The sequence below is a fragment of the Homalodisca vitripennis genome, chromosome 5, assembly GCF_021130785.1.
Source record: "Homalodisca vitripennis isolate AUS2020 chromosome 5, UT_GWSS_2.1, whole genome shotgun sequence".
Lineage (NCBI taxonomy): Eukaryota > Metazoa > Arthropoda > Insecta > Hemiptera > Cicadellidae > Homalodisca > Homalodisca vitripennis.
The window spans coordinates 135,916,469-135,941,993 of record NC_060211.1 but is presented as its reverse complement, the minus strand read 5'-3'; the positions used below and the strand labels follow the sequence as shown (position 1 = coordinate 135,941,993).

At 34.7% G+C, this 25,525-nt stretch overlaps 1 protein-coding gene across 1 annotated transcript in view; it reads right to left on the bottom strand.

The window, feature by feature from the left end:
• LOC124362913 (glutamate receptor ionotropic, kainate 2-like) overlaps positions 1-25,525 on the bottom strand; it is a 96,764-nt gene that overhangs the window by 25,709 nt on the left and 45,530 nt on the right. The window contains exons 5-9 of the mRNA XM_046817803.1: positions 16,885-17,026; positions 15,271-15,432; positions 13,105-13,257; positions 6,990-7,211; positions 5,157-5,363 (exon numbers count right to left, since the gene is read on the bottom strand). Coding sequence (XP_046673759.1) covers positions 5,157-5,363; positions 6,990-7,211; positions 13,105-13,257; positions 15,271-15,432; positions 16,885-17,026 — 886 coding nt within the window. The remainder of the gene's footprint in view (positions 1-5,156; positions 5,364-6,989; positions 7,212-13,104; positions 13,258-15,270; positions 15,433-16,884; positions 17,027-25,525) is intronic.

Genomic DNA, 25,525 nt, shown 5'->3' with positions numbered 1-25,525 from the left:
CTATTATCCAATGATAATAAGAGATACCTCAGATTTAAAATAAAATGAGTTGGATTAAAAAGAAGCGGATTTTCATAACTGACTATCAGTTTCAGTATCACATCTTTTGACTGAATATGGTAATCCAAAGCGAGGCAGAAGTATATCAAAATATTAAAGTTTAAATTTTGTTACTCATGATTCGAAATGGTATAGACTGAAATACTTCTAAGATGGTTCACAAAAGATGTAGTGAAATGAAAAATATTTATCTACTAATCAAGTCAGTACCAACAAATCCTCAATATAAAATTAGTTTAAAACTTAAAATAACCTCAGAATACCCCTCAAAAGAGAGATTTTAGCCATAGAATTTTAAACTTGAAAGGTAATAGTAGTTTAAATTACCTTAACTGTAGTAAGAAACATGAATGAATGAAACTAGGAATTTATAACTTCGCCCCCCCTCTCACTCTCTAAATAAATTCCTTTTTTATTCTGCCAGATACGCTTTTGTAAAATTCTACATATCAATTAAACAATGCATATATAGAAACAATTTTTTAAACCAAAAATTTGAAAATAAAATACATTAAATAAGAAAAATAACAAGAAAACTATAGTATATAGGAGTTTTCACTATTTATTCGGCAGAAGATTTATTTATCTACAAGTACGATCCTAAGATACTGTGTCCGTACGCTTCAACGTATAATGAATGAAAATTTAACCATAATTTGAATTGAACTTTGTTACTAATTAATATATGGAAAGATTAGAGTAATGGTTACAAACAACACTTTATACGCAACACATTCATTTGTGGTAAAAAGTTAGACTAATACAAATTACTAATAGTATTTTTTTTAATCAATGTGGGAAATGTAAATAGTCTTGTATTTAAAGCTGTAATGGATTAACAAAACGTCACCTCCTTGACGTTTGTAGCAGAAAGTCCTTGACTTGACATCTAAAGAGATCGTGATTATAAATCAATATTCTTCAAGTTGTCGAGAAGTGCACTCCCAACTGGGATGCGGTTAAACCGAACGATGTATTATATACGGCTGCCCGATATATCGAGATTGATAGTAAAAATGTCACCTTCCGAATGTTACTTGAACTGATTTTATACATGAAGACAAAATATCGACACTAGCCAGTTCAGTGAGATAAATACGTGCAACAGATTGATGACGTGGATGTCCCGCAGGTTTTTTAGACTTTTAACAGGGACAATTTAATAAAAAAGTAGGTATTATTAGTAAAGGATTAAAGGTTATACATGGTTACTAGACGACTCCTGGTCCTGTGCCTCTTGGATCTCAGGCCTCAGATTTGGCAAGCCTATTTTTTTCGACTGGCTGAAGCGAAGCTAATAGACAGGCCGTTTCGAAAAGTTGTTATTCTTAGATGTGTGGATGCATTTGAGTATTTCCGTGTAGTTCATATGTAGTTTCTCAGTACATTATCAAGAGAAACTATAGCGTATAACCGTGAGATATACTATTAATGCTTAAATAACGAACAGTAAGTACAGAAGGGACTTATAACTCCACCCTTTTAAGCGGAGGGTTTACTTTTTTTTATCGAAGTACGATTTGATATACTCGTATACTAGTAACTGATACCTCTCAACTGTGACATGTTTGGCGTCCCTGGCTTGTGCAAACGTATCTTTAAAGTCGTCGCCCCCGGATTAGGCGTTGACGGATTTCGTTGAAACAAGTGCCATTGTAATTGTAATGAAATAGTTGTGTTAAGTTAAATTTGTTATAACTATACTGATTTCTTTGTTATTAAAAATTTCTACAGGCACCGTTTTGTTAATATTAAAGAAAATAACACAATTATACTTTTACCTTATCGATTAATATCTGCGTACTAAATTTAGTTTATTTAGCTTAACCTTTCGATAAGAAATACAAAATGGTGGCTAGCGAGACATTTATTGACCTATGTTTATATAACATTTTTAGTGTTAAATGATGAATAACAAATTTATAGACATACAAAAATGTATATCAAATTTTATTTAGAACACTTGGATATAGATTTAAACAACTTTAGGCTTTTAACAATATTTATTATACCCTTTATATTTCGAGTACTTCGTTCTCAAAAAGGGTAAAACATTGCATAATGTTGTAACCGGAATTCTTACTCATCCAAACCAGAAATTCAATTTTGTTAATTTGTCCAGGCATCAGGACGCCTGTTAGCGAAGAATGGACATAGTTTGTATATTCCGACAAGCTTTTTTCATTTGGTCCAAGGCAATTGAACTAGGAAAATACAAAATTTCAACCTGGCGATGAATACTGAACATGTTTGGTATCAAACATTTTCTATTTTCTGAGTCACGATGAGAGTTGTATATTTTATGTTCACTTTAATTTTATACTTCAAAAGTTATGTTTTAAAATATTTTATTTTTATAATGAGCTCATTAGTAGTTGTAGAAAGTTAGTTAGTTAAAATGTTTTGAATTAAAAGTTCTTAGAAATTAAATTAAATTTAATATTCTACTGGAAAATATAAAAAAATGTTTACCAACATTGTTTAAAACAAGTTTTGGGTTTATCATGTTAATCGCAATTTAAGGATTTTTAATGCAATGAATAATAAAAATTAATTGAATAATTATTTTTAGCCTATTATAATATTTAGTAGTACAATTAAATTACTTATTATATACATTTTTTTCTGTTAAATTAAGATATCAGTAAATGCATTGCGGTGTCTGAAACCCGTTCGCTATAAGATTAACTAGATTATTAAATTTTGCTATCGTAGAAGCTATGTTTTAACAAAATTCCGCCCAGTACAGGAATTTTAGGGTGACCTTAGGCTATCATTACTCGACATCAGCTGTGTGAAGCTTTTCTACGTTATTTTCAAAATATTGAAAATGAATATTTTGTTTAATTTTTAAGCAGTGTTTTCTTCGCTAACTTCAAAAAGTTTTAATTGTAAGATCAAATTGTATTATAAATACCACACAAAAATTAAATTAAAAAATAATTGTTAATGATAGGTTTTTAACTATATTCAACATCTGTTTGAATGCGCGGGAAAGTACATCATGCTGTCAAACAGCATTAATATAAATATAAATAACTTACTATAATTACTATGGTTAATAATATACTTATTATAATAGTACTTAATGACATCGCCGGTTCGCAAGGACCCCAGCTTGTGGTACTTTGCTTTTGTTTAAAACTCTCTTCAGTTGCCAAAAACAGTACCTTATGATAGAATTTCCCTTCACGTAGACTTCATACAATTTTAGATTAAAGTATTGCGAAAATAATGGCGAACACGAAACAGCCGTGAGTTTTAATTTACTCAGAGTAACCTAGTAAATAAATAGTACTTACATATGACGGATAGGTTTGCACCCATTTTTTACCAAGATAATGTCACAAATCGTTTGCATCTGGATACATTTTAACTCGTCTTTTACTAGTCATAAACTCCAAATTACAAATTTATTTAAATATTAGGTCTTGTTAAGGAACTTTAATTCGTGCAAAATTTTCAATATATCCTAAAGTTTTAAGATGGCGGCGGCCGTTTATAGTTTGGAAAAGGGATAGTCATATCTAAGTTATCATGCAGCGAAGAGGAAAAAAATGCAAAAGACAAAATAATTGTAAGGCCGTTATCAACAATACTTTTTCCCACTTTATTGTTATCTCGAACGGTTTCTTGATAGCGGCCATGCAAGTTCTTAAATAGTATATACATAATAATATTACAGAAATTACCGGGGTTTACCCGAACACACGAAACGTTTTACACTAAGTGATCGAATAATTAGAATGTAGAAATTGTGAGAAATAAAATACACGTTTATATTTTTATATAATTAATGTTCATCAATAAAATGGATTTTCCACACTTACTTGTTTTATGTTCAATACATTTTTAGCATTATGATTATATAAATAACAAATAAATATAAAGTAAGTATATTTTTGTTTATGAGAGCTGCTTGAAACACAAACTCTACTCACAATATGTGCTCTGTATTTGTTTATGATCAGCTTAGCATACTCCACTGTATGTGACAGAATCGCAAAGTGCTGTTTTATTATTTATTATGGCCACAAAACAGTTTGTTAGAAAAGGTTAATCCCTCTTATCTTTAATACAGCCGAATGTTTGGTAGAGACTTGTCTCTAGTGACAAACAGCTCTCAGCGTTTACACGTATCAGTTCACATATTGTAAGAAAAAAGCAACAATTAATGAAATTTAGCAATTTGATTGATGTTTTTTGTTATCTTCCATGCGATTTTGCTAATTTTAAAAATTGCGTTGAAATGCCCAATGCTTAGTTACATAAAGCAATTTCCGTGTAAGGTAACATGTCGAGAATTGTTTAACACTTTGTATAAACAGACATACTGGCACAGGAAGTTCCAGAAGCGTGAGTCCCCACAGATCTTGTAGTGCTTTGTTACGTCATTCAAGATAATGCAAAATAAAGTTAGTAATAGTAATTACATTTTAATATTAAAACTATGCAGTGTTTTTGAAAATAGGACGTAAAGTGATTTAAACAAGTGTATATGTAGGGGCAGTTGTAAACATTTGAGACCAGCCTACGCACAGGAGTAAGATAAATCGCAGTCCTTAAGTGATCTCTCCCAATATATAGAAGCTCTCTAGTTATTTTTTAGAAGATGAACGTTTTTCCTGGTCGTTCCTCACCGGGTCAAGTTGTTCTTTAAAGGAACTTAAAATATACACAGTTCTGCAAAGAATCCACTAGAGAAACAAATGTTATGTACTGTCCTATGCATGCACGAGAAACAACTGCAAACCGAGATGGGTAGACCCCGAAGCGGGTAGGGTTAAAATGATAGATTATTAGAAATAACCTTTCATTGTTTTATGACCAAATCGTAAAATTGGTTCTCACTAGTACTAATTGTATTTGTAATAAACCTGATAATTGTGGATTATATAAACTAATTGAATTCAAACCCTATTGATAGGGTTTGAAGTCAAAACAACAAAAAGTAGTTCGCCCATATGTATGTCCGTTAATGAGCTAACACTTGCGTTTCATACAGTCGGATAATGATATTAAATTCATTTCTCAACAGAATTTCTTACAGAATTTGAAATGTAATTACAAAGGCCTTATATAGATACGAAACTAACACCTGCGATGACTTTGCCGATCATGCCATCCCACTTGCCGGTGACCTTGTCCGGGTTCCCACTGTTACCATCCTCTTGTTCGCGGAACGTGTAATTGAAGCCATTCATCAGTGACAGCTCATGGATTACATCTATGCCCATCCCTTCGTACTTAGCGTTACCTTCCAGCTTGGACGTCGTCTCCCTCAGCATTGCATGGGGATCCACCTGTAAATATTTATAATTAGAGACAGCTCATGGATTACATATATGCCCATCCCTTCGTACTTAGCGTTACCTTCCAGCTTGGACGTCGTCTCCCTCAGCATGGCATGAGGATCCACATGTAAATATTTATTATTAGAGACAGCTCATGGATTACATCTATGCCCATCCCTTCGTACTTATCGTTACCTTCCAGCTTGGACGTCGTCTCCCTCAGCATGGCATGAGGATCCACCTGTAAATATTTATAACTAGAGACACCTCATGGAGTCAATCTATGCCCATCCTATCGTTATTATTAAAAATTGTTCATTGTCTTCTTGAGAATAGTATGCATGTCTGTGTAAAAGCAAGCATGACATACCAAAAATGGATTACAATAATGATCAAATTCCTTTCGTGTTTGTTGGTTTGTATGTTTACTATTGCCTCCTTGAGCATGGTATGTGGATTTACCTCTACATAAGTAATGATAACAGACCACTCATGGATTACAACCATCACATATCTTTCTAATTGTTAATCCGCAGCTTGATTATAGCCTCCTCAAGCATGAATGTGGGTTTACCTCAACATAAGTAATTACAATAGACCACTCATGGATTACAACCATCACATACCTTTTTAATTGTTAATCCGCAGCTTGATTATTGCCTCCTCAAGCATGAATGTGGGTTGACCTCAACAGAAGTAATTACCATAGACCACTCATGGATTACAACCATCGCATACCTCTTTAATTGATAATCCGCAGCATGATTATTGCCTCCTCAAGCATGAATGTGGGTTTACCTCAACAGAAGTAATTACCATAGACCACTCATGGTTACAACCATCGCATACCTCTTTAATTGATAATGCCTCCTTAAGCATGGAATGTAGATTTAACTCTACAGAAGTAATCATTACAGACCACTTATGGATTAAAACCATCATATCCCTTTGTAATTGTCACTTCACAGCTTGATTATTACCTCCTTGAGCGTGGAATGTGGATTTTCCTCTACAGAAGTATTCTTCACAGACCCACTTATGGATTTAAACCATCATATCCCTTTTTAACTGTTACTCCGCAAGTTGATTATTGTCTCTTTAAGCATGGAATGCGGATTTACCTCTACAAAAGTAATCATCACAGACCACTCAAGGATTATAATAATCACATCCCATTGTAATTGATACTTTGCAGCTTGACTGTTGATTACTTGAGTTTGATATGCGGGTCTACATATGCAGATATGCAGAAGCAATTGTCGGATTCCACTTCGGGGCTCAGTCATCACATTGTTGTCCGTATCAAACTGCTTAACCGTCATCACCTTGAATAGTATGTCTACTACTTGTACATAGCTAATGGATTGAACACATCATAGATACATTTTGTTTATAAAACGTAAATGTTTTAAAAGGATAAGTTTAAATTTGTGTAATATCTTGCAGTATGTGTTTATTTATATCAAATTGTAAACATTTTAAGTTAAACCTTATGGATTCTGCATTACTTCATTCTGTAGGAAATTAAACATGATTTAACGATGCAACATTATACCGTCATGCATGAAATATGGGAAAAGTTGGTTCATAGAGTAACGGTTCATTGAACATTTTCTAAACAGGAAAATAACTCACCAACGAAATCATAACGACAAATGTTACGTTTTTCAGGTCCAGTTTCAGGTTCGCCTCGTCCTCCGCCTCGACTGTCTGTGTGAAGTTGACGCCCTCGGAGGCGTTCCATGTACCTTTCTTCACGATCCCTTCCGAGGTCAACTCGATGATGTCTAGCTTGAAGTCTGATCGGAAACCTTCATGATCAAACTTTATAAGGCCGCTAAGTCCTGTAACTTCACTCTGTTATCAGAAATAACAAAAATCGTTGAAATATACATAAAATATACAAAAAAAGAAGAAAATATATTATGTGTTTTTTAGGGGACCAACCTTGCAAGCAGTATATTAATTTACCACCAGTTACCCGCGGCTTTGCACGCGTTTTCGTATTGAATAAAAGGTACGTCATATGCATATCCTTCTTTTAAGCATAACGAACACTCTTGAAAATTGGAAGATATTCCATTCTCATGATCCATTTAAGAATAATAGCAATTTATAGTTTAAAGAGCAATATTTTCGAGACCCTGATTAGGAGAGTGAAATGGTTTTATGAGTACAAATGAATGGACACAATTCTCTGCAAAATTTCTTCATATGTTTTATTAATAGCTTCCACATTTTCAGTAACACTTTCAATAAATATTTTAGGCCAGAGTGGAGGAATATTGAGTCCGTAGTAATTTTACTGGTAACACTTATGAAGTAAGAGAAATCATTTTGAATTGGAAGTGGACATGGGTACTTATTATTACAGTGTTTACGAGCCTCTTATTACAGTTTAGAGTGAGAAGAAGCATTTTTGGGCGGAATGATTTATATTTTATGCGCCAAAGGACTATTTATTGTCACCAAGATAAAAATGCGTCCCTTTCAGACTATTATAATTTAATTCCTGTCTGAGATATTATAAATTACGCGCTGTAGTAGCGCTTGTCTTGTCCACACCAAGAGAGTACATACGTTGTTTGAAATGTCTACTTTGGCCTAAAAAGGTCTACTTACCGGTCTAAGGTATTTCCCGTGTCGGTAATCTGTTGAGAGCACATACATGTGCTTTTTAAATTTCACTTTTCTAGGATAGCAGGAAGTTGTAAAAACAAAATCTATATTTGTTACGGTTTGCAACCCAAATTCAGCCCTGTGACTGGTTGATGATAAAGAAAATGGATGTTTTTTATTTAAGTTATGAGCCACGTGTATTTTAAATGTCAACTTTCTAGGACATCGAGAAGTTGGAAAAATCTAAATTATAGCTAAACAAAGCTTAGCATATTTTTAGGTACACTGTTTGTTATCATATTAATGTTAATTAGTATTTTTATTTTAAGATTTCCGTTTGCTGTAGGATAGGTATATTAAATATTTATATAAAATTATGTGTTAGTAAAACGAAAAATGAGTGTATTTTTGAGGTTGTAATTAGGATCCACAATTGTTTCAGGTTAATTAAGCATGCAATGCCTAGTGCACTATTTCTAAAACTGAAATAACTTTGTTTGTACTTATAAATTTAGCTATAAACATCTCATACAAAGCCTTTGTTTAGTTATTAATGGAACCTCGCTTTCGATAAATAACCCTGATACTTACAAACACCCAATTTTACATACTCTTTAAGTTACGGTACCATAATATGTAATTTTTATGAAATGATTTAAACTCAAAATCCAAAAATATAAAACATTTCTTAAACGTTATATGGAAGTATTTTGCAGTTCTAAGTAGAAAAACACACAGAAAAATAATTTTGGTATCCCTGTGATATGAGCTTAGGGTTGAAAAATATAAAATATACACACATATAATATAAAGTTTAGAGTCAATATTTAACAACATTAATTCTAATGATGGTGAATAATAAACCCTATTAAATAATTAAACAACATGAAATCGAAAGATCCTTTTGGTTACACTATAAACTAAAAACTACCGTATATTATTTCCCTTTTTTGTACATTAGGTAATAACTTTAAAAGATTATTGACGGAATATATTGAGTTCTTACACGATCTAGGAGGGTAGAGCTAATAATTTATGGTTATATAAATAATGGTTATATAAATAAGAATACATTACCTAATTTTTTGTGAGAGCAGTTTATTCAAGGAAAGAAATCGATTGGCAGTCGTGATAGGTTCGGTAGAGGTCGAAATGGAAAGGTAACGGAAAAAAGTTAAATATTCAGAAATAAATTAATATTCTTTCGCAAATCAAAATTGACACACTTTTAACCACACATCAGATACTTAATGAATATATCAATGGCAGTAAACCAAATAAGACACTGGGAATAACCTGAATGTCACCATATCTTTTTGAATGTTTCTATATACAATGTTCAATAAGAGAATGAAATGAGAAATAATTCGTTAATGTTGTGTTTCTATGATAAAATTCTCCTTAATAAGCTAGTGACCTTGTATTATTTTTCTAAATATATTGTTGATATCTGCATTCTAATTGAATTAATTTACTATTAACAAGGAATCATGATTTCAAACATGATTTCTATACTGAATTAACTGTTTAGAATTAAGTTGCTATGTATTTAATATGATAAATGTTTGGCTCGAAATCAATTTAATATTTATACTAAAAACTGGAAATCAAGCGAAGTAAAAGTTGGGAAATCCTGAATTAAAGTAAACGTTTGAAGGGAAAGTTTAACAGCTTTCGCCTGGAATGTTGTTTTGCGTTCAGCAAATAACTACGTAAAACATTACTGCAATAGCGGAGTTACCAATTTACTACCTCTGCCATGCATTTTATATTAGTTTCTTTACTTAGTTCTTAACTTCCGAGACTGTACTTTCCTTCTAAGTAGCTATGAGAAACTTGATGGATTTTAAATTTATTTTATTCATCAAACTCTTGAAATATACTACAATGAAACAAAACTACAAAATCACTGTACGATTTCTAGTAATAAAACCGGATTTCTATTTAACAATGGCTCAGTGAGTAAATCTATATCTAGCTATTTTATTCAGTGCCGGTAACATTTAAAGTTGGTTCCATATTTTAGACGATACAATTAAAATTCCTCAATTGCATCATTAAAAATCTTTCCACATGTGAGTGTTTATTTTGCCAATAATTCCTGATATTTTAATTTAATATATAAAACGGACGTAAAAATTTAAAGCCAAAAGGAGAGGGTGTAGTTAAGGGCTTTTACGACTTATTTTGTAAGATTTATCGTTATTTTTAAACGAAATCAAGAGACACGAAAGTAGTAAAGATACAAAAGTAGATCTGTCCTTGGCTTTGGCCCGGTTTTATGCTGCTATTAATAAGGCTTCAATCTAGTTCTGTCACAAGATGAAAACAATTTTGACGATGGTTCCAGAAATGTATTTTGGTTCATTTCATCCTTGAGAAATGTTTAACGAGGCGAGTTGGCTGTTTTATTTGTGAAAGTTGTTCTTGGTACAAAATTCAACCCACAGGAGAATTTATACGCGTTATTTCGGTAGTAATAAAAATAGTTATTTATGAAACAATGCATGAAATTAACTGGCCACAATATGTTAAATATAATTACTAATATAAGTATTAGTTTATTACTAGCAATATTTATTACACTATCAGATATACTGGTAATTGATTACTAATCTACATAATACATAGAGAGACATAGCCTCATGGGCGTAGCTAAGTAAATTAGGATGGTGAAATGTAATAGCTGAAAAAAATTTTTTCATTCTCTTTTCAATTTAAATTAGAAAATGTGGTCTATATTTTCTAAACTCTCTGTACTGTTGTTATACTACTCGTGTTGTAAAAGGCTTCGCTGAGGTTGCATGGAGAATGTTACATTCCATTAGGCTAGTACATATGTTACTATATAAAATGTAAAAATGTATTATGATTCTACTAAGATTGTTTTTCATTGCAATCGTGGTTACCCATATCACCAATCTAAAAATGTTTAGTGAAATCCCCCAGTCAAATACCATGGAATGACATTTACCATCATAATAATTGATGTTGCTTCTATAGAAATGACGTCTCATGCAAAAGTTTGTCTATATACTCGTATCAGATCAATTCCGATATAGCGTGCGGACAGACAGACAGACAGGCAGAAATACGTTTGAAATAATGTTCTTCACTAATACTCGGAAATATACATTTAAACTCAAACTATCCTTTTTGATAGGAACTGTACGAAAATAAAATAAAACCAAGTTGTGCAGACTGGAGAAGATTAAATCACAATCTCTATTCGTTTCAAACATTATCGTAGATTTTAAATAATTTTAATTGCAGGAGAACTCAAATTTTAAATTTGCTCTAGATTTCAGAAGAAATATTTTTTCCGCCTGTGGCTGTCATTTTCAAAATGAATATGAGGTTGAAGATTCTTAAAATTTGTAAAGGTTAATTTCTACAAACTTGCTGTTATAAATTTGTATTGCTGGTATGTTAATTTGTTATTTTGATTGCTTAGGAAGGTCAATGAGTTTTAAGTGATAAAAGGTACCTAGTAGTATGTGTAGTTATAAGGAAATAAATAAAATTTTCTTTCTATAAGCTGCAACATTTTGTATAATAAAAACTCACAATATTTTATACCATAACTCATAACTGAATTAAATTGACTATTCGACAAATAACCGAGGACACAACGCTGACTTTTAATTGAGAAATAACTAATAGTAAACACACCTCTGCCAGTTGTTTGCAATCAGAACAATGTGTGAGTAAAAGGTTTTGTTTGAATTTCATTGAGTGTCTAACAAAAAGTTGTAACATATGCCTGCACTGTAAAATAAAGATTTACTGCAGCACAAATGAGGGAGGCGCCGTCTTGTAACTACTTACCGTGTGAGCTGCTAACGAGCTCGTCTAGGACATGTTAGGTGCTATTAGCGTACCAAGTTTGAATGGACCCAATTAGAAATTACCATAGGTATGGCAATTCATAATAATGCCATTATGTTATTGCGTATATTCATTAAAAGTGTGCACGACTACTACTACTACTTAGATCCTTAACAAACATACAATCACACATATTTATATCAGATGATAGAGAGAGTGTTCCGTTAAATCTTATCAAAGCACCTAGTCTGTCATCAGTGAACAATAATACCACCAACAGAAATGACGGTCTGTTACATTATTTATTAATAATATCTATTGTTCAAGCCGTCTATATTTCCGCAGCCATTAAGTAGTGTTCATTTGTAAGAGTGCACTTTACAAGAGAATATGAGATTTTTTAAACGTTGAAGTACTTAGGCACAATTTAGTGTAAAATTTAAAAGTATTGATGAACTAATAATTGCATTTATATATTTGAGAAATTAACAAATTTTGGATCCTATTTGAGTAAAAGGTCTGCGTGAGCAGTTGGTCTTTGTAAAGTATTTATTTCCTTTGTGTTATTTAAGGCCATCGTAATTTCAAAATAGAGTAGAACCTACACGTGCAAATATTGAACTAAGGTCGTCAACCTTGACGTGTTGTTAATTTGGATATCTTCAAGTGCTCTGACCCGCAGATCCAATCAAAAACAGACGTGTAGGAGATTAATGATCGTAGCTTAACGGATTGAAAGACTCGAAGTCTCAATATTGTGATATACCGTCATTTGGCATTCGGTTATCTTAATTTTAGACTTGTTTTCCAAACTTGATGTGGAGATAACTTGAGAAAATTATAGAAAAATGAATTTATTAAATACAGATTCAAAAGTAAAAAATATTAAAAAAAATTACCGTTAAGAAAACTATATGTATATTCGATATATGTATATGACATAATTATAATAAGTAATATAACACACCACATATGCAATTGGTGAATGGATGGATTTAAGAACGTTATTTACATACAGATTTTTCCACAGGACTACTGACATAAATGTGGTGCAATCAGTTACTGTTTAAGTTATTTATGTAAATTTATTAATCCTGTATAGAAAATAAGAAAAAACCTAGCGAACCTAAGATATCTGAAGAGTCTTTCGCACTGTTAACTTTGGCTCTTAACGATACGCCATAGACGATTGTTTCACGTTCTAGATAGTGAATTTTCTTAAAGTACTTTCAAAACGTGAAATGTCCATGTCAAATATCAAATAAATGGTATGATTAAAGGACCCATATAAAATGTTACTTACCACTTTCATAAAATTAATTATGCTGTATCCATGTTCCCAGTTATCGTTATTGTCGCAGCTCAAAGACTTGAGCTCAAGCTGTCGTCCTTTGAGGAACTCATCGAGAGCTTTCGCATAGAGCAGCACAGCGTCGTGTACCAGGGCTGTTTCTGCCTGCAATTTGATTAGGATGTAATATCACCTACTATATATTCTGTTGCACAAAAAGAGAAGGATTTTTAGTGATAATGGATTTGTGTTCGTGAATGTGCAAAATGTAAGTTTTAATGTGTGCGAATGTCTAGGCTGAGAGGTGAGTACTCCGGCATTGAATGATTAGAGTATTGTGTTGTAAAATGACAAAATAAAAGTGTGTACCATTCATATTTTAGGTTAAATGTTTGAAAGAATACTTAACATATTTCCAAATTTGTTTTTGGAAGAGATCGCAAAAGTTAAAATAACAACAACGACGTGTTGGCTCTAAAACAACTATTAAAATTATTTAGGAAATGAAGATATTCATAAAGAAGTCTTAGGAAATGTGTTTTTACAAATTTGAGGAACATTTACGTAGCTTAAGTGAGTTCTCATTATAGCGTTGTGTTGTTTTAAGTGCGTCTGTACGGCATGCATTTTCTTGCTACTTTTGAATGCTAATTAAATTATTATTGACTGACATATTTGTATCTTTGTATTGGTTACACAAGAGATAACTCACCCAATGTTATTAATTGGGGCACGGAAACAGTGAACGCTCGGACTGCCATCTGTGGAGTGAAAGGTCAAGTAGCAAATATGCGAACTGTAGCAATCAAAGTTACGTGGCGTAGCCATATCGTCGGAATTCAGAACTAATTAAACGAACCCCCCCGGACCTTAGCACACGCTGTATTATGATTTTAATGATGTACTATTCTTAAAATAATTGTATACAATACAATGAAATGCTGTGTGCATTGACCATGACAAGACATTCCAGAAGGGGTCGTGATAATATCACGATATATTATATAGAGTAAGGGGTTAATATGGTAATATGGTTAATAAGGTAATAGGGAAAAACATATTGCTAGAAAAAAAATCATTAAACGTCTAAAGGAACAACACTTGTGAATGTAATACATAAAAGTTCCACAAGTAGTCTGTAAACAAAATAAAATTGTTCAGGATGTTAATATGAAGCAAAATTCTCAATATGTTTGAAGAGAGATGTCTGATAACAATGTTGTGGGTGTTGTGAACAATACAGAGTGTTTTTTCTTAAAACATTTGCTTTGTTTACCAAATTTTTGGGAAACAAGGATCGGTGTTTATAAAATTAAACTGAAACTATTAATAGGGAAATTGATTCCAAACACTTTTAGTCTATGTTTGTTGTAAGTAAAAACACTAAATACTAAGGATACAATTTTTATGGACTTGTAAAGTATATGCATTGATCGATATTTAATCATAAAATACGGGGTGTAAATTAAGTCCTAATATTATTTTAACTATCTTGTTAGTGCAAATGAACATTCAGCGAACCGAGGATGACTCGTAAGAAGACGGAGGAAAAGTTTGAATGAGAGCGTAGGTTGAATGTGCTTTTTGTGGATTACAACCGACTAGGCTTGGTCCCACAAGCTCCTAAATTTCCAGTATTAATTCTATATTGGGTTTGTTTTGCTTAAAACAGCCGATTACTAAAACACACGTGTTGCTCAGATTGTTTTTTTTCTCTTTTAAGCCTCAGCTTCAGATATGTAGCTTCGATGTACACTGGTTTATTTTCAAAGTACACACTGTTTCGTGTCTGTACATTATTGGCCCTCCCTGGGATTTGAACCCGTGATCTCTCAGTTAGAGAGCCGAGACTGTAACCATTAGTCTACGGAGGAGGACTAACTATTATTCACAATCCACTAATCAACTTAATATCAGATGATTGGTTATAACATGAAGGATTAAACTGTGCTTTGTTTAGAAAATGTTTTAAATATAGTTAAACGTGAAGAATACGCTAATCTACCACTGGCATGGCGGTTGATTGGTGAGAACTTTTATGAATCATGATGTATTATTATTTTTAAACATGTGGTGTATTAAAAATGTAAGTTGTTGTTAGATAAATTAATACGAGTAATTTTAATGTAAACTGATTTGCTGATATGATTGTTCATTTGAACTTATTTTTGCCGTTACCAGTAATGTCTCAGCTTTAATGTCCTGGCCGTGGTCCTTTTTTCTCTCCGCCCAAAACTTGATCACCTGCTGCACCTCTGCGCTCTCCGGGTCAAAAAACCGGACTCCCGTAATGTTGGTACCGGCGTACATGAACGGTTCCAGGTCAATTGTATGTAGATCCTGCAAATTGATTAATATTGAAATTAATATCAGGAAATGTAATGATTCATGAATAGTATATTAATTTATTAAGGAGAGGTGATTCACTTATGCAAAAAGTCAAATATATACCCTTTACATTGTTTAGATAGGCAACCTTGTCCCCGATGGTCATATGTTTTACATCTTTTGATAAACATAACGAAATGCCATTTACACATACACTTTGCACTTACTCAATAACCTTAGAATTTGAAACAAATATTCTTAAATGTAGTTTTAGTATTTAGATAACAGTTATATAAATAAACATTTTGAAATGGTTCATGAAGACAGTTTTCTTCAATATAGAAATTAGTAAATCTAGAAAAGGATCTGTAAAACTTTGACTGATACTATGTTCCAAAAATGCACAATTAAACACCATAAAATCTCACCTTCAAAATAATAATTATTTTTGTTAACTTCATTCAAAATGTTAAAAAATTCAAAAATTGGTAATTTGTCATTAAATAAAAAAAAATCACTGCAAATTAACTATTTGCAAGGTTTTATACTTGGTTTGTTCTAAAAAAAAACCTAAAACATTTTATGATAAGTTACGTCGTTGTAAAATAGTTATATATTTTTGAAAAAAAAAGTACAAAATGTTTCTTATTACATACATTAGAAGCCACGTTGAATAGAGATATGTTACAAGATGTAATGATTAAAATTACAGCAATGACACCATGTTTAAATTTTTAACATAAGAAACTTTTTTTATTTCTCATTCACTGTTAGAAATAGACTCTTGGTTTGAATGTATTTTTTTCTAAGTGACTTAAACGAGATGTGATATGATGGTACCTTCTATTTAAATGTTACTAGTTATGTACATTTTAACTTTTCAAAATATGTATTTTTTTGGGTGTGAAATTTTAGTAAATATGTTTGTATGGCATATAGTTTTAAAGAATATTCATTGCATATCAGAAATGCACTGGTTTCACTATTTTTTAACTTTTAGATAATGACATATTTCGTGTAAATTAAAACCCCATTTTTGTTAAGTTTTGGTCCGCCATTTTAAAACATCAAAATATTTTGTTAAAATAACTGTTTCTGAATGTCTTTGTTGAATAGGGCTTTCCATATGTTGCAGGTATATGAAAGTTTTGAGATTCGAACCCATGACCTTATTTCAGACTTTGAAATATATAAACTAAAAGAAACTCTACTAGGAACACGTGCAGACTAACTTTGTTATTTGATATCATATTTTAATTTTTTAAATAATGCATATTTAAGACACAATGTTGTGTGCATAAAAACATTTTGTATATTTTAACAGATTGATATACATGGAACTAAAAATCGTACAAGATAATATCACTTATATCCTGAGGTGGGATATAGTTTCATCAAGAGTAGATTTTTAAAAATCTTGCTAGATAGCGTTATAAACTGTAAAAGATGTGATGATTTACTCACCAATGAAGTGATGATGTAACTGTAGTCACTGCCCATCAATCCCACTTGCTGAGCGTGAAGCAGCACCGTATACAAGCTCTCAGTAGAACAGTCTAACACGATGTTCTTCTCGTTCGTGTTCTTGATCCTTCTCAATACGGGTCTGCCATTATAACAAATTAGATTCAATTAGGAGAAATACTAATATCTTATCGTAGACAGTATAAAAATATTTATTTGAATGCTACCTAAGTGATCAAATTATAGATTATTAGATTAAAAAATTGACTCAAGCCAACTAATGTGTGATTGTGTGTGTCTACAGTTCGGGACATTCCAATGTGTAAACCGGTGAGCTGATTTAGTGTACTTTGCCCCTATCATCCTTCGAGGCTACCGCTTTTTTCACTGATGGACTCATCGCGTGGTCTGTTTGTCTGTCTGTCTGCGTCCAGGAAAGCGTGGCTTGGACGCCAGTACCGTCTTGGACTTATGTTATAAAATAGCAGAAGCTGTCCTATTTTATTTATAGCAAGATGCGTAGGTACTGAAGCCCCCCCTTGTATAACTTTTTACCCGCAGCAGTGCTGTCCTGGGTCCCGACGCCCTTTGTTAACTCGTTTACAGTAGTAGTGCGGCTCTGAATCTCGTCTATTGTAATTTCGGTCGATCTAAAACTCCAACACTATTGACTACCCTTTGCACCAACTGCCCCCACTCAATGCTATTAACTGTTGTGGTGACAAGAGAGAGGTATCGTAAATACCCGGTTTTCCATGGACACCGGACGACCCCCTGGAGGTCCTGAACGAGTTAGAGGTGCTGCCCCCGTGAGCCAGACCTAAGCTACAACAACGTCGGTGAGTTGGCATCAATTTATCTTTCTTCCTCCTCACTAGTCTCTAAATCAGACATAAGAAATCGAGCAGAATGTTTTTTTATTTGAGCCCTCCGAAACTTATAAATCTGTAACTTAAACAAGCAGCTATGGAAATTATTTTCTTTAGTGGTCGTTTCGTAGCCGATGCGTATTGGAAATTTACCATCAGACAAGGAGCAATGAAAGATGTCGTCGTTACTGGACCTCTTACAACTAAAGCCTTAGTGGAAACCTACCACCAGAGCAACAGCAATGTAAAAGGCTGTCATCAGTGAACTATTGAAAATTTCCTATTAGGGCATAATCAATAAAAGAGATAATCGTCTGTGGACCTCTTACAAATAAAGCCTAGTAGTAATCTACCACCAGAGCAGCAGCAATGCCAGAGGTTGTTATCAGTGAAAATCTCACAGCACGTCCCACGGAGGTATTTTACATCAGAGTAGTAATAGTAAACAAGGACATAGTTCGTGAATGAATCGCGGCCATAGATTATTACTTATCTTGGTCGCTAACTCAATGATACGAAAATGGTCTGGCGGCGTGGCGTGGGTATCTTCCGATTTAACTATGATTCTCGGCCAGGGTTATTGACTACAATGCAATTACCACTTTATATATAACTTGTACGTCTTTTCTGAAAATATAGCTATTAGTAAATAATTGCTGTATGCATACGTTATGTTGTACTACTTAAAGTGGAAGACATAATGGTAAACATTATTTAAAGCTTTGATTATTCGGTAGGTGTTATTTGGGTCTATGAAAGTAGATAGTCTCCAGTTAATATTTGAATAGTATTTGACTTATATAAATATAATAGTATTTATACATATGTAAAAAAAACCCAACCGAAAAACGATGCCTTTATGTTAGAGGTGTTGTTGTTAAAGTTATAATAAAATAATATGCATATATTCTATTCGTTATACACACACACACACACACACACACACACACACACACACACACACACACACACACACACACACACACACACACACACACACACACACACACACACACACACACACACACACACACACACACACACACACACACACACACACACACACATTTTATTCATAAATTGAATTTGTTATACACAACACTAAAAATTCACTAATTAGACTTTGAAAAGGATTATCAAACAAACAGTGCTTACATTTAAAACTGGGGTCAAATTATGGGAAATAGACAAAGAAAACTATTATAGTTACTAAAAATGATCACTATACTATATACCGGCCTCATTATAAACAGAATTATAGGTTTAAATGTTATGTTTGCTACAAGAACTGAATATTTGAGCAGCGCGATTAAATTTTGACTGGCAGAATGGACGAATTTGCCGCCGCTATTCACGCTACGACTGTTTCTAACTCAGTGGTCCAGTTGTTTTATGTAGATCAACGTGTGCTCGTGGCTCTTGCCCAATGGCAATTTGCCAGCAGATTAGCGGCTGAAGGAGAGGATATCAACGTCATCATGTCACAACACGGTGTAACACCTCACTACAACAAGGACTCTCTTAATTTGCAAGTTAACTTGAATCGAAATAACATTCAAACTCTGTATTTTCTGATTCAAACCAATTTTTCCCTTGGCAGAGAAAAATACTCATTTACATAATTACTAATACGAACGTTGTGAAATTTTAGTTGAAATGCTCTTTTTTGATAAAAAAAAAATAAGAAAGCAGAACCCTTTTAAGCCTTATAATACAACACAATACTGTCTTATCGAAGAGTCACACACACACACACACACAAACCCACACACACACACACACACACACACACACACACACACACACACACACACACACACACACACACACACACACACACACACACACACACACACACACGCACGCACGCACGCACGCACGCACGCACGCACGCACGCACGCACGCACGCACGCACGCATCATCATCATAACAATTTCCCTAGGGTAAAGAATAAGACCAATAGATTTCTGAGCCACAAAGCTTTATTATAAGTTATGCAAAGTCCTTTCCTTGGACTATGCATAACTATCTATGCATGTATATCTATGCATGATTAGCTTGTACCGGAGTATAGAATCCAGAAATTATGGCTTGGGCAAGATTAGGTATACTGATTTTTATATTAAAATACTACTAATACAATAATATCAGTAAAAGTGTTTGTTTTGTTCACGCAATATATTTGCTGATAACGAATTGTTTTAGCTGATGCCTGGACCTAGATCCGTCTCAGTTTATAATTGTATAACATAGTACTCCTTGCACAATATTATTTTTACAGGTATTTTTGTCTACTTAGGGCAAGAAACAGAGGAAAACTATAATTATACTTTGACCTGACAGGACATTTGAGGTGCTTCCGGAGTGGCAGGATATTTAGGGTTGGTTAAAGGTGGGGGTAGATGTTGCCTCATGTCGAAATCCTCATCATGGGGAGGAAAAGCGGACATTTCATGTCATGTGCAAAAAGGGGTGTCTGGATCTGTTCCATTTCTTGCAGTCAAGGTGGGCAGTGACTCCCTAATTTTTAGGGTTCCAAAAATCATAACACTATAGTAGCTACACACCCACTCCAAAAGTAAACGTCGTCAGTAAAATAGAGCTGTCGATAAATCCCTTTATCCAATACTTATCTCCTGGTACATAACAATTGCGTTCAGCTATGTCCAAGACCTGGACAAGTATGGTGTTGTCCATATGGTGGTGTAGATGGTGTTGTCCAGATGTAAGTGACACATCGGTTTTATACCCAGTGTAGGTTGAACTGGCACATACAAACAAGCCTGACTAAATACATCAATATTATACACATACACAGGAGTATATTAATCGCTCAATAGAAAGAGAAGAGTAAAGTATTGGACAGGAAGACATTAGAGTATGAGATAAAGATAGTAGAAAGATGATTTAGATTTAAAATAAAAACTTCACCATGACCATGTAGCAGTGATGAAACGTACATGACATTTACTGGGTTTTAAATAAAAATATATCAGTCGAATTAAAGTCTTAAAATTGATTATTGCCAAACAATAATAATTATTGCCTCATTGCTTCCTGAAATTGCTTCATTCAGGAGTTTATAAAGTTCATTTCCTGAAAAAATGTTACCACCTTTTATCTCAGACAGTAAACTTGAATAAGCAATTTTAGATTCGTGAAAACGTCCTGCCAGCTTCCTGAGTTAGACAGATCCTAAGTAAAGAGAGCATTATTTATAGTACCAGTAAGTTAAGTACGTGCAACTTTGAAGATGTAGGAATCGAAGCTCTTAATCTATTGAAAACTTGTAACTTACTCAGTTTCTGGGGGTTCTTCCTCAGGAATGTATTTTAGACTAGAAATGGACTAGATCAGAAGGTACACGTAACCACTACTTTTGATACAGTTACTGAGCGGTACTGAGTACAAATATTGGTTTACCAAATAACCCAACTCTGATAGGCATTTTAAATCAGGACTGGTGATTTTAAATACTGCGTATTTCCCTAGTAAACAGTTTTTAAAAGTATTTGTTTGCAACTAAAATTGTTGTAAAGTACAAATAGAGTTTTGTAAGGTAAATACTAACAAAATTAATTATTATGATCTTGAATGTTATTTGAGATGTACTTAATATTGTAATACAAATGGTTGCTTCTGTAAATATATTTAATTAGTTAAGCTAGAAAATAGGAACTATTTTTGGTTTTTGAGGACAAAATAAATAATTAATAACTAAACGGTCTTATAGCACTTTTGGCTTTATCGGCACAACATGGACCAGTGTCTCATTTTGTTCCTTATTTGTAACACTTAAAAATATGCCGTTTCAAAGCATTTGAATGTTGTTTTTACGACGATTTAATTGTTTATTGTTTGCTATGTTTTTGCAGTGCAACTATTTATATTGTTAAATGCTTTAGTACTTAAAACATGAGTAGAACGGGCGCCACTTTGGCCGTAACATGGGCTCTTATGGAGTTATTCTGGACCAATGAGAAAGCAGCAATGGCGGCTAGGCCACGCCCCCTGCCCCCCTCCCCTCCCCCCTCCCCCCTCCCACACCCCCCCGCCCCCTCCTAGACCCCCTGCGACGACCCCCCAGCCAATGGGAGAGCAGCAAGCCCCCCACCTTACGAGAGCGATGGCGGACGAGCGATGGCGGACGGTGTCATGGCGGATGAACAAAAATTTGTGTCTCCGGCGGCCGGTATCCGAACCCGGACCCCTACGAATGCGAGACTGTCGCGCTGACCACTGGACCACGGAGACGAGTTGTGCGTGGCGGCGCGATATGGCTGTACGTGCGGCGCGGGGCGCCCGGCGATCAACGAGTCCAATAATAACTACACAGATGTGCATTCCAACGGCTCTTCTCCCTCTCTCGGTGACGGATGCAGGTGCACATTCCAACGACTCCAATAATAACTACACAGATGTGCATTCCACAGTAACCAACATGAAACATTAAATCATATTGCGTCAGCCTGGGAGCTACGTGAGCCACGTGCAGATCATTAGTCTTCAGTCCATACCGGTGAGTCAGCTATTTATAGGTGCTCAGGTTACCGAACATTACCGGAGCGCTATATAAATAGAGCGGCCGACCGATGGCCAGTCATTAACCGTGCTGCTCTTCACTGTGGTAAGCCTGCTTCTTACTTGTTCACTTAACACTATTCTGTCATTGTCATTGTGTATAGCTACATTGTACCATCTCAACGATAGCCGTTCATTTAAACAAATTTAAAATAACATTGTCATATTTGTTTAACATAAACCTCAACTACATTTCTCAATAAGCCATATATCATGTCGGTAAATATGCTAGAGCCTGTATATTTAGTAAACACCAGTGAAACGTATGTCAAAAAGTTTAGACTTTACGGTATGAGGACAACGTTTAAATTCAACAGTCCTCCTGAAGGAATATCTGAACTGGATTGGATTAAGCGGGGGTTCGGAGAAGTTGTAGAGCAAATGAAAGCTAAAGCTTCAGATACAGATTACCTAGGTTTCACTTTGAACAGTTTAAATTTCAAGAATAAAGATCCGGGATACGTAGCCTTTAGACCAGCTGATGAAGTTAACCTTGACGTGTTATGGAAAATCTTTGGAGGTATTGTACAGAGTAACGCTGAATCTGTCACTTCTAGTGATACGTTTCAAGTGTCTTGTACGGTTGTCAATCTGCCCGTAGGTAGAGGTAGAAATAGGCCCGGTAAATACAATAGCTTCAGCGAAGAGTGCAAAGGACGAAAAGGTATCGTAGTCATTAAGAATAGCGATAATCTGTGTCTGCCCCGAGCTATAGTGGTAGCAAAAGCCTATGCCAAAAAAGATCCTCAACTTAAAGCAATAAGGCAGGACATGGCTAAGAGACAAACATTTAGAGCACAGAAACTAATGGCAAAGGCAAGAGTTAATATTTCAGAAGAGGGGGCTGGTATAGCTGAACTTGAAAAGTTTCAAGACCACTTGAAGAAATATAACATAACAGTATTCAGCTATAATGCAAAAGGGCGGGACGTATACTTCAGTGGTAACAATACGGAAGCCTCATACAAAATAAACTTGTTGTTTCACAAAGGTCACTTCAACGTGATAACTAATTTGACAGCAGCTTTCGCTTGCCATTTCTATTGTGAAGCTTGTCATGTGCCGTATGACCACAGAGGTGATCACCGATGTTCTAATGTCTGCTCTGCTTGTAGCACAATCTCACCTCCCTGCAAGCTCGAGCATTCAGGAATAACTTGCCCTGAGTGTAATCGTCACTTTAAAAACCAGCGCTGCTTTGCTGCTCACCAAGGTGATCTCTGCAAAAACGTACAGAAGTGTCTCGACTGTGAGAAAAACATATACAAGAAACATAGAAAAACACAACATGAATGCGGTGAAGTATATTGTAGCACTTGCGCAGAATTTAAACCCGCTAATCATCAATGTTACATGCGCCAAAACAAAGTACCCACTAAGAATGATAACTTTCTGTACATATTCTTTGACCTGGAGACTCGTCAGGACGAATGTTTAGAGAACGAGCCTGACATCAAGGTTCACAAAGCTAACTTGTGCGTCTCAGAACAGTTCTGTAGCCAATGTATAAATAATAACGAGTTTTGTGAAAACTGCCTCCAACGCAGAAAAATCTTTCAGGAAGACCCAATATCCAGTTTTATGAACTATGTAATGGAAATTCGCAAACCATACAAAGACGTGTGCGTCATAGCTCATAACGGACAAGGATTCGACTTCCAATTCATCTTGAGATATATTCTGGAAGAGACCAAATTCACACCGGAAGTCATTACTCGTGGGACAAAAGTAATTTTGCTGGAGTTTGACAACGTACGTTTCATTGACTCTCTCAACTACTTTCCCATGTCACTGTCCGCTCTTCCTAAAGCCTTTGATCTTGGTCCCGAAATGAAGAAAGGCTACTTCCCTCATCTGTTCAACACGATCGCAAACCAAAACTACGTGGGACCGATACCAGCAAAAGTATTCTATTGCCCAGAGTCAATGTTTGAAAAGAACTACAAAGACTTCGAGAAATGGCACAATGAACAGGTATGCAATAACTATGTGTTTGACTTTCAGAAGGAATTGATAGAATATTGCATCTCTGACGTTGACATACTGGCAAAGGCGTGTATTAAATTTAGATCCCTATTTTTAGCCGAATGCAATGTCGACCCGTTTCTGGAAGCTGTCACCATAGCTAGCGCATGTAACCTAGCGTTTAGACGTAATTTCTTAAAGCCTGAAACAATCGGAATATTGCCAAAGAAAGGATACAGATTAGTGGACAATCATTCTGGCATTTCTTTACAATGGTTGACGTGGGAAGAAGAGCGGCGAGGTGTTAGAATACAGCACGCAGGAAGAGAGCGAGAGGTCAACATTGAGGGAATGAAGGTGGATGGATTTGATGGAGACAGAATATATGAATTTCAAGGTTGTTACTATCACGGATGTCCAAAGTGTTTCCCGTACAAAAGAGGTGAACCGTTGAAAGAAGATCCTTCTGACACCCTCGAACTCAGATACGAGAGGACAAGAGCCAAAATCGAGAAGCTGTCACGTACACCTTATGAGGTGGTAGAGATGTGGCAGTGTGACTTTAATAAACTAAAATCAGAAAAGGAGCTAACATATTTGGAAAACCATCCCGTGTTGAACACCTTACCGCTCAATCCACGAGACGCATTTTTCGGAGGAAGAACCGGAAATGCCATGACGTATTACAAGTGTACGGAAGATGAGACAATACAGTATGTGGACGTATGCTCCCTATATCCCTACGTTTGTAAACACGGTAAATATCCGATATCCCATCCTACCATCTATATTGGTGACAAAGAGTGCAGAGAGAGGGGAATGCAGGTTGAGGGCTTGCTAAAGTGCAAAATGCTACCTCCAAAAGATCTTTATCATCCAGTGCTTCCAGCTAGAATGAATGACAAATTAATGTTTGTACTGTGCAATGTCTGTGGCGAAGAGCTCAACAACGATGACTGTCAACACAGTGACGAGGAAAGGGCGTTGATTGGCACATGGACGATGGATGAAGTACGGAAGGCAGTTGAAAAAGGCTATAGAGTTGTTGAAATGTACGAGCTGTGGGAGTACAACGTAGCCACTTTCGAAACGGGCGGATTGTTTACAGACTTTATCGACAAATTTCTAAAGATAAAACAAGAGGCGTCAGGCTATCCATCATGGTGTCAGACAGACGAAGAAAAGGAAAAATATGTGCAGGATTATTACGACCACGAGGGAGTAA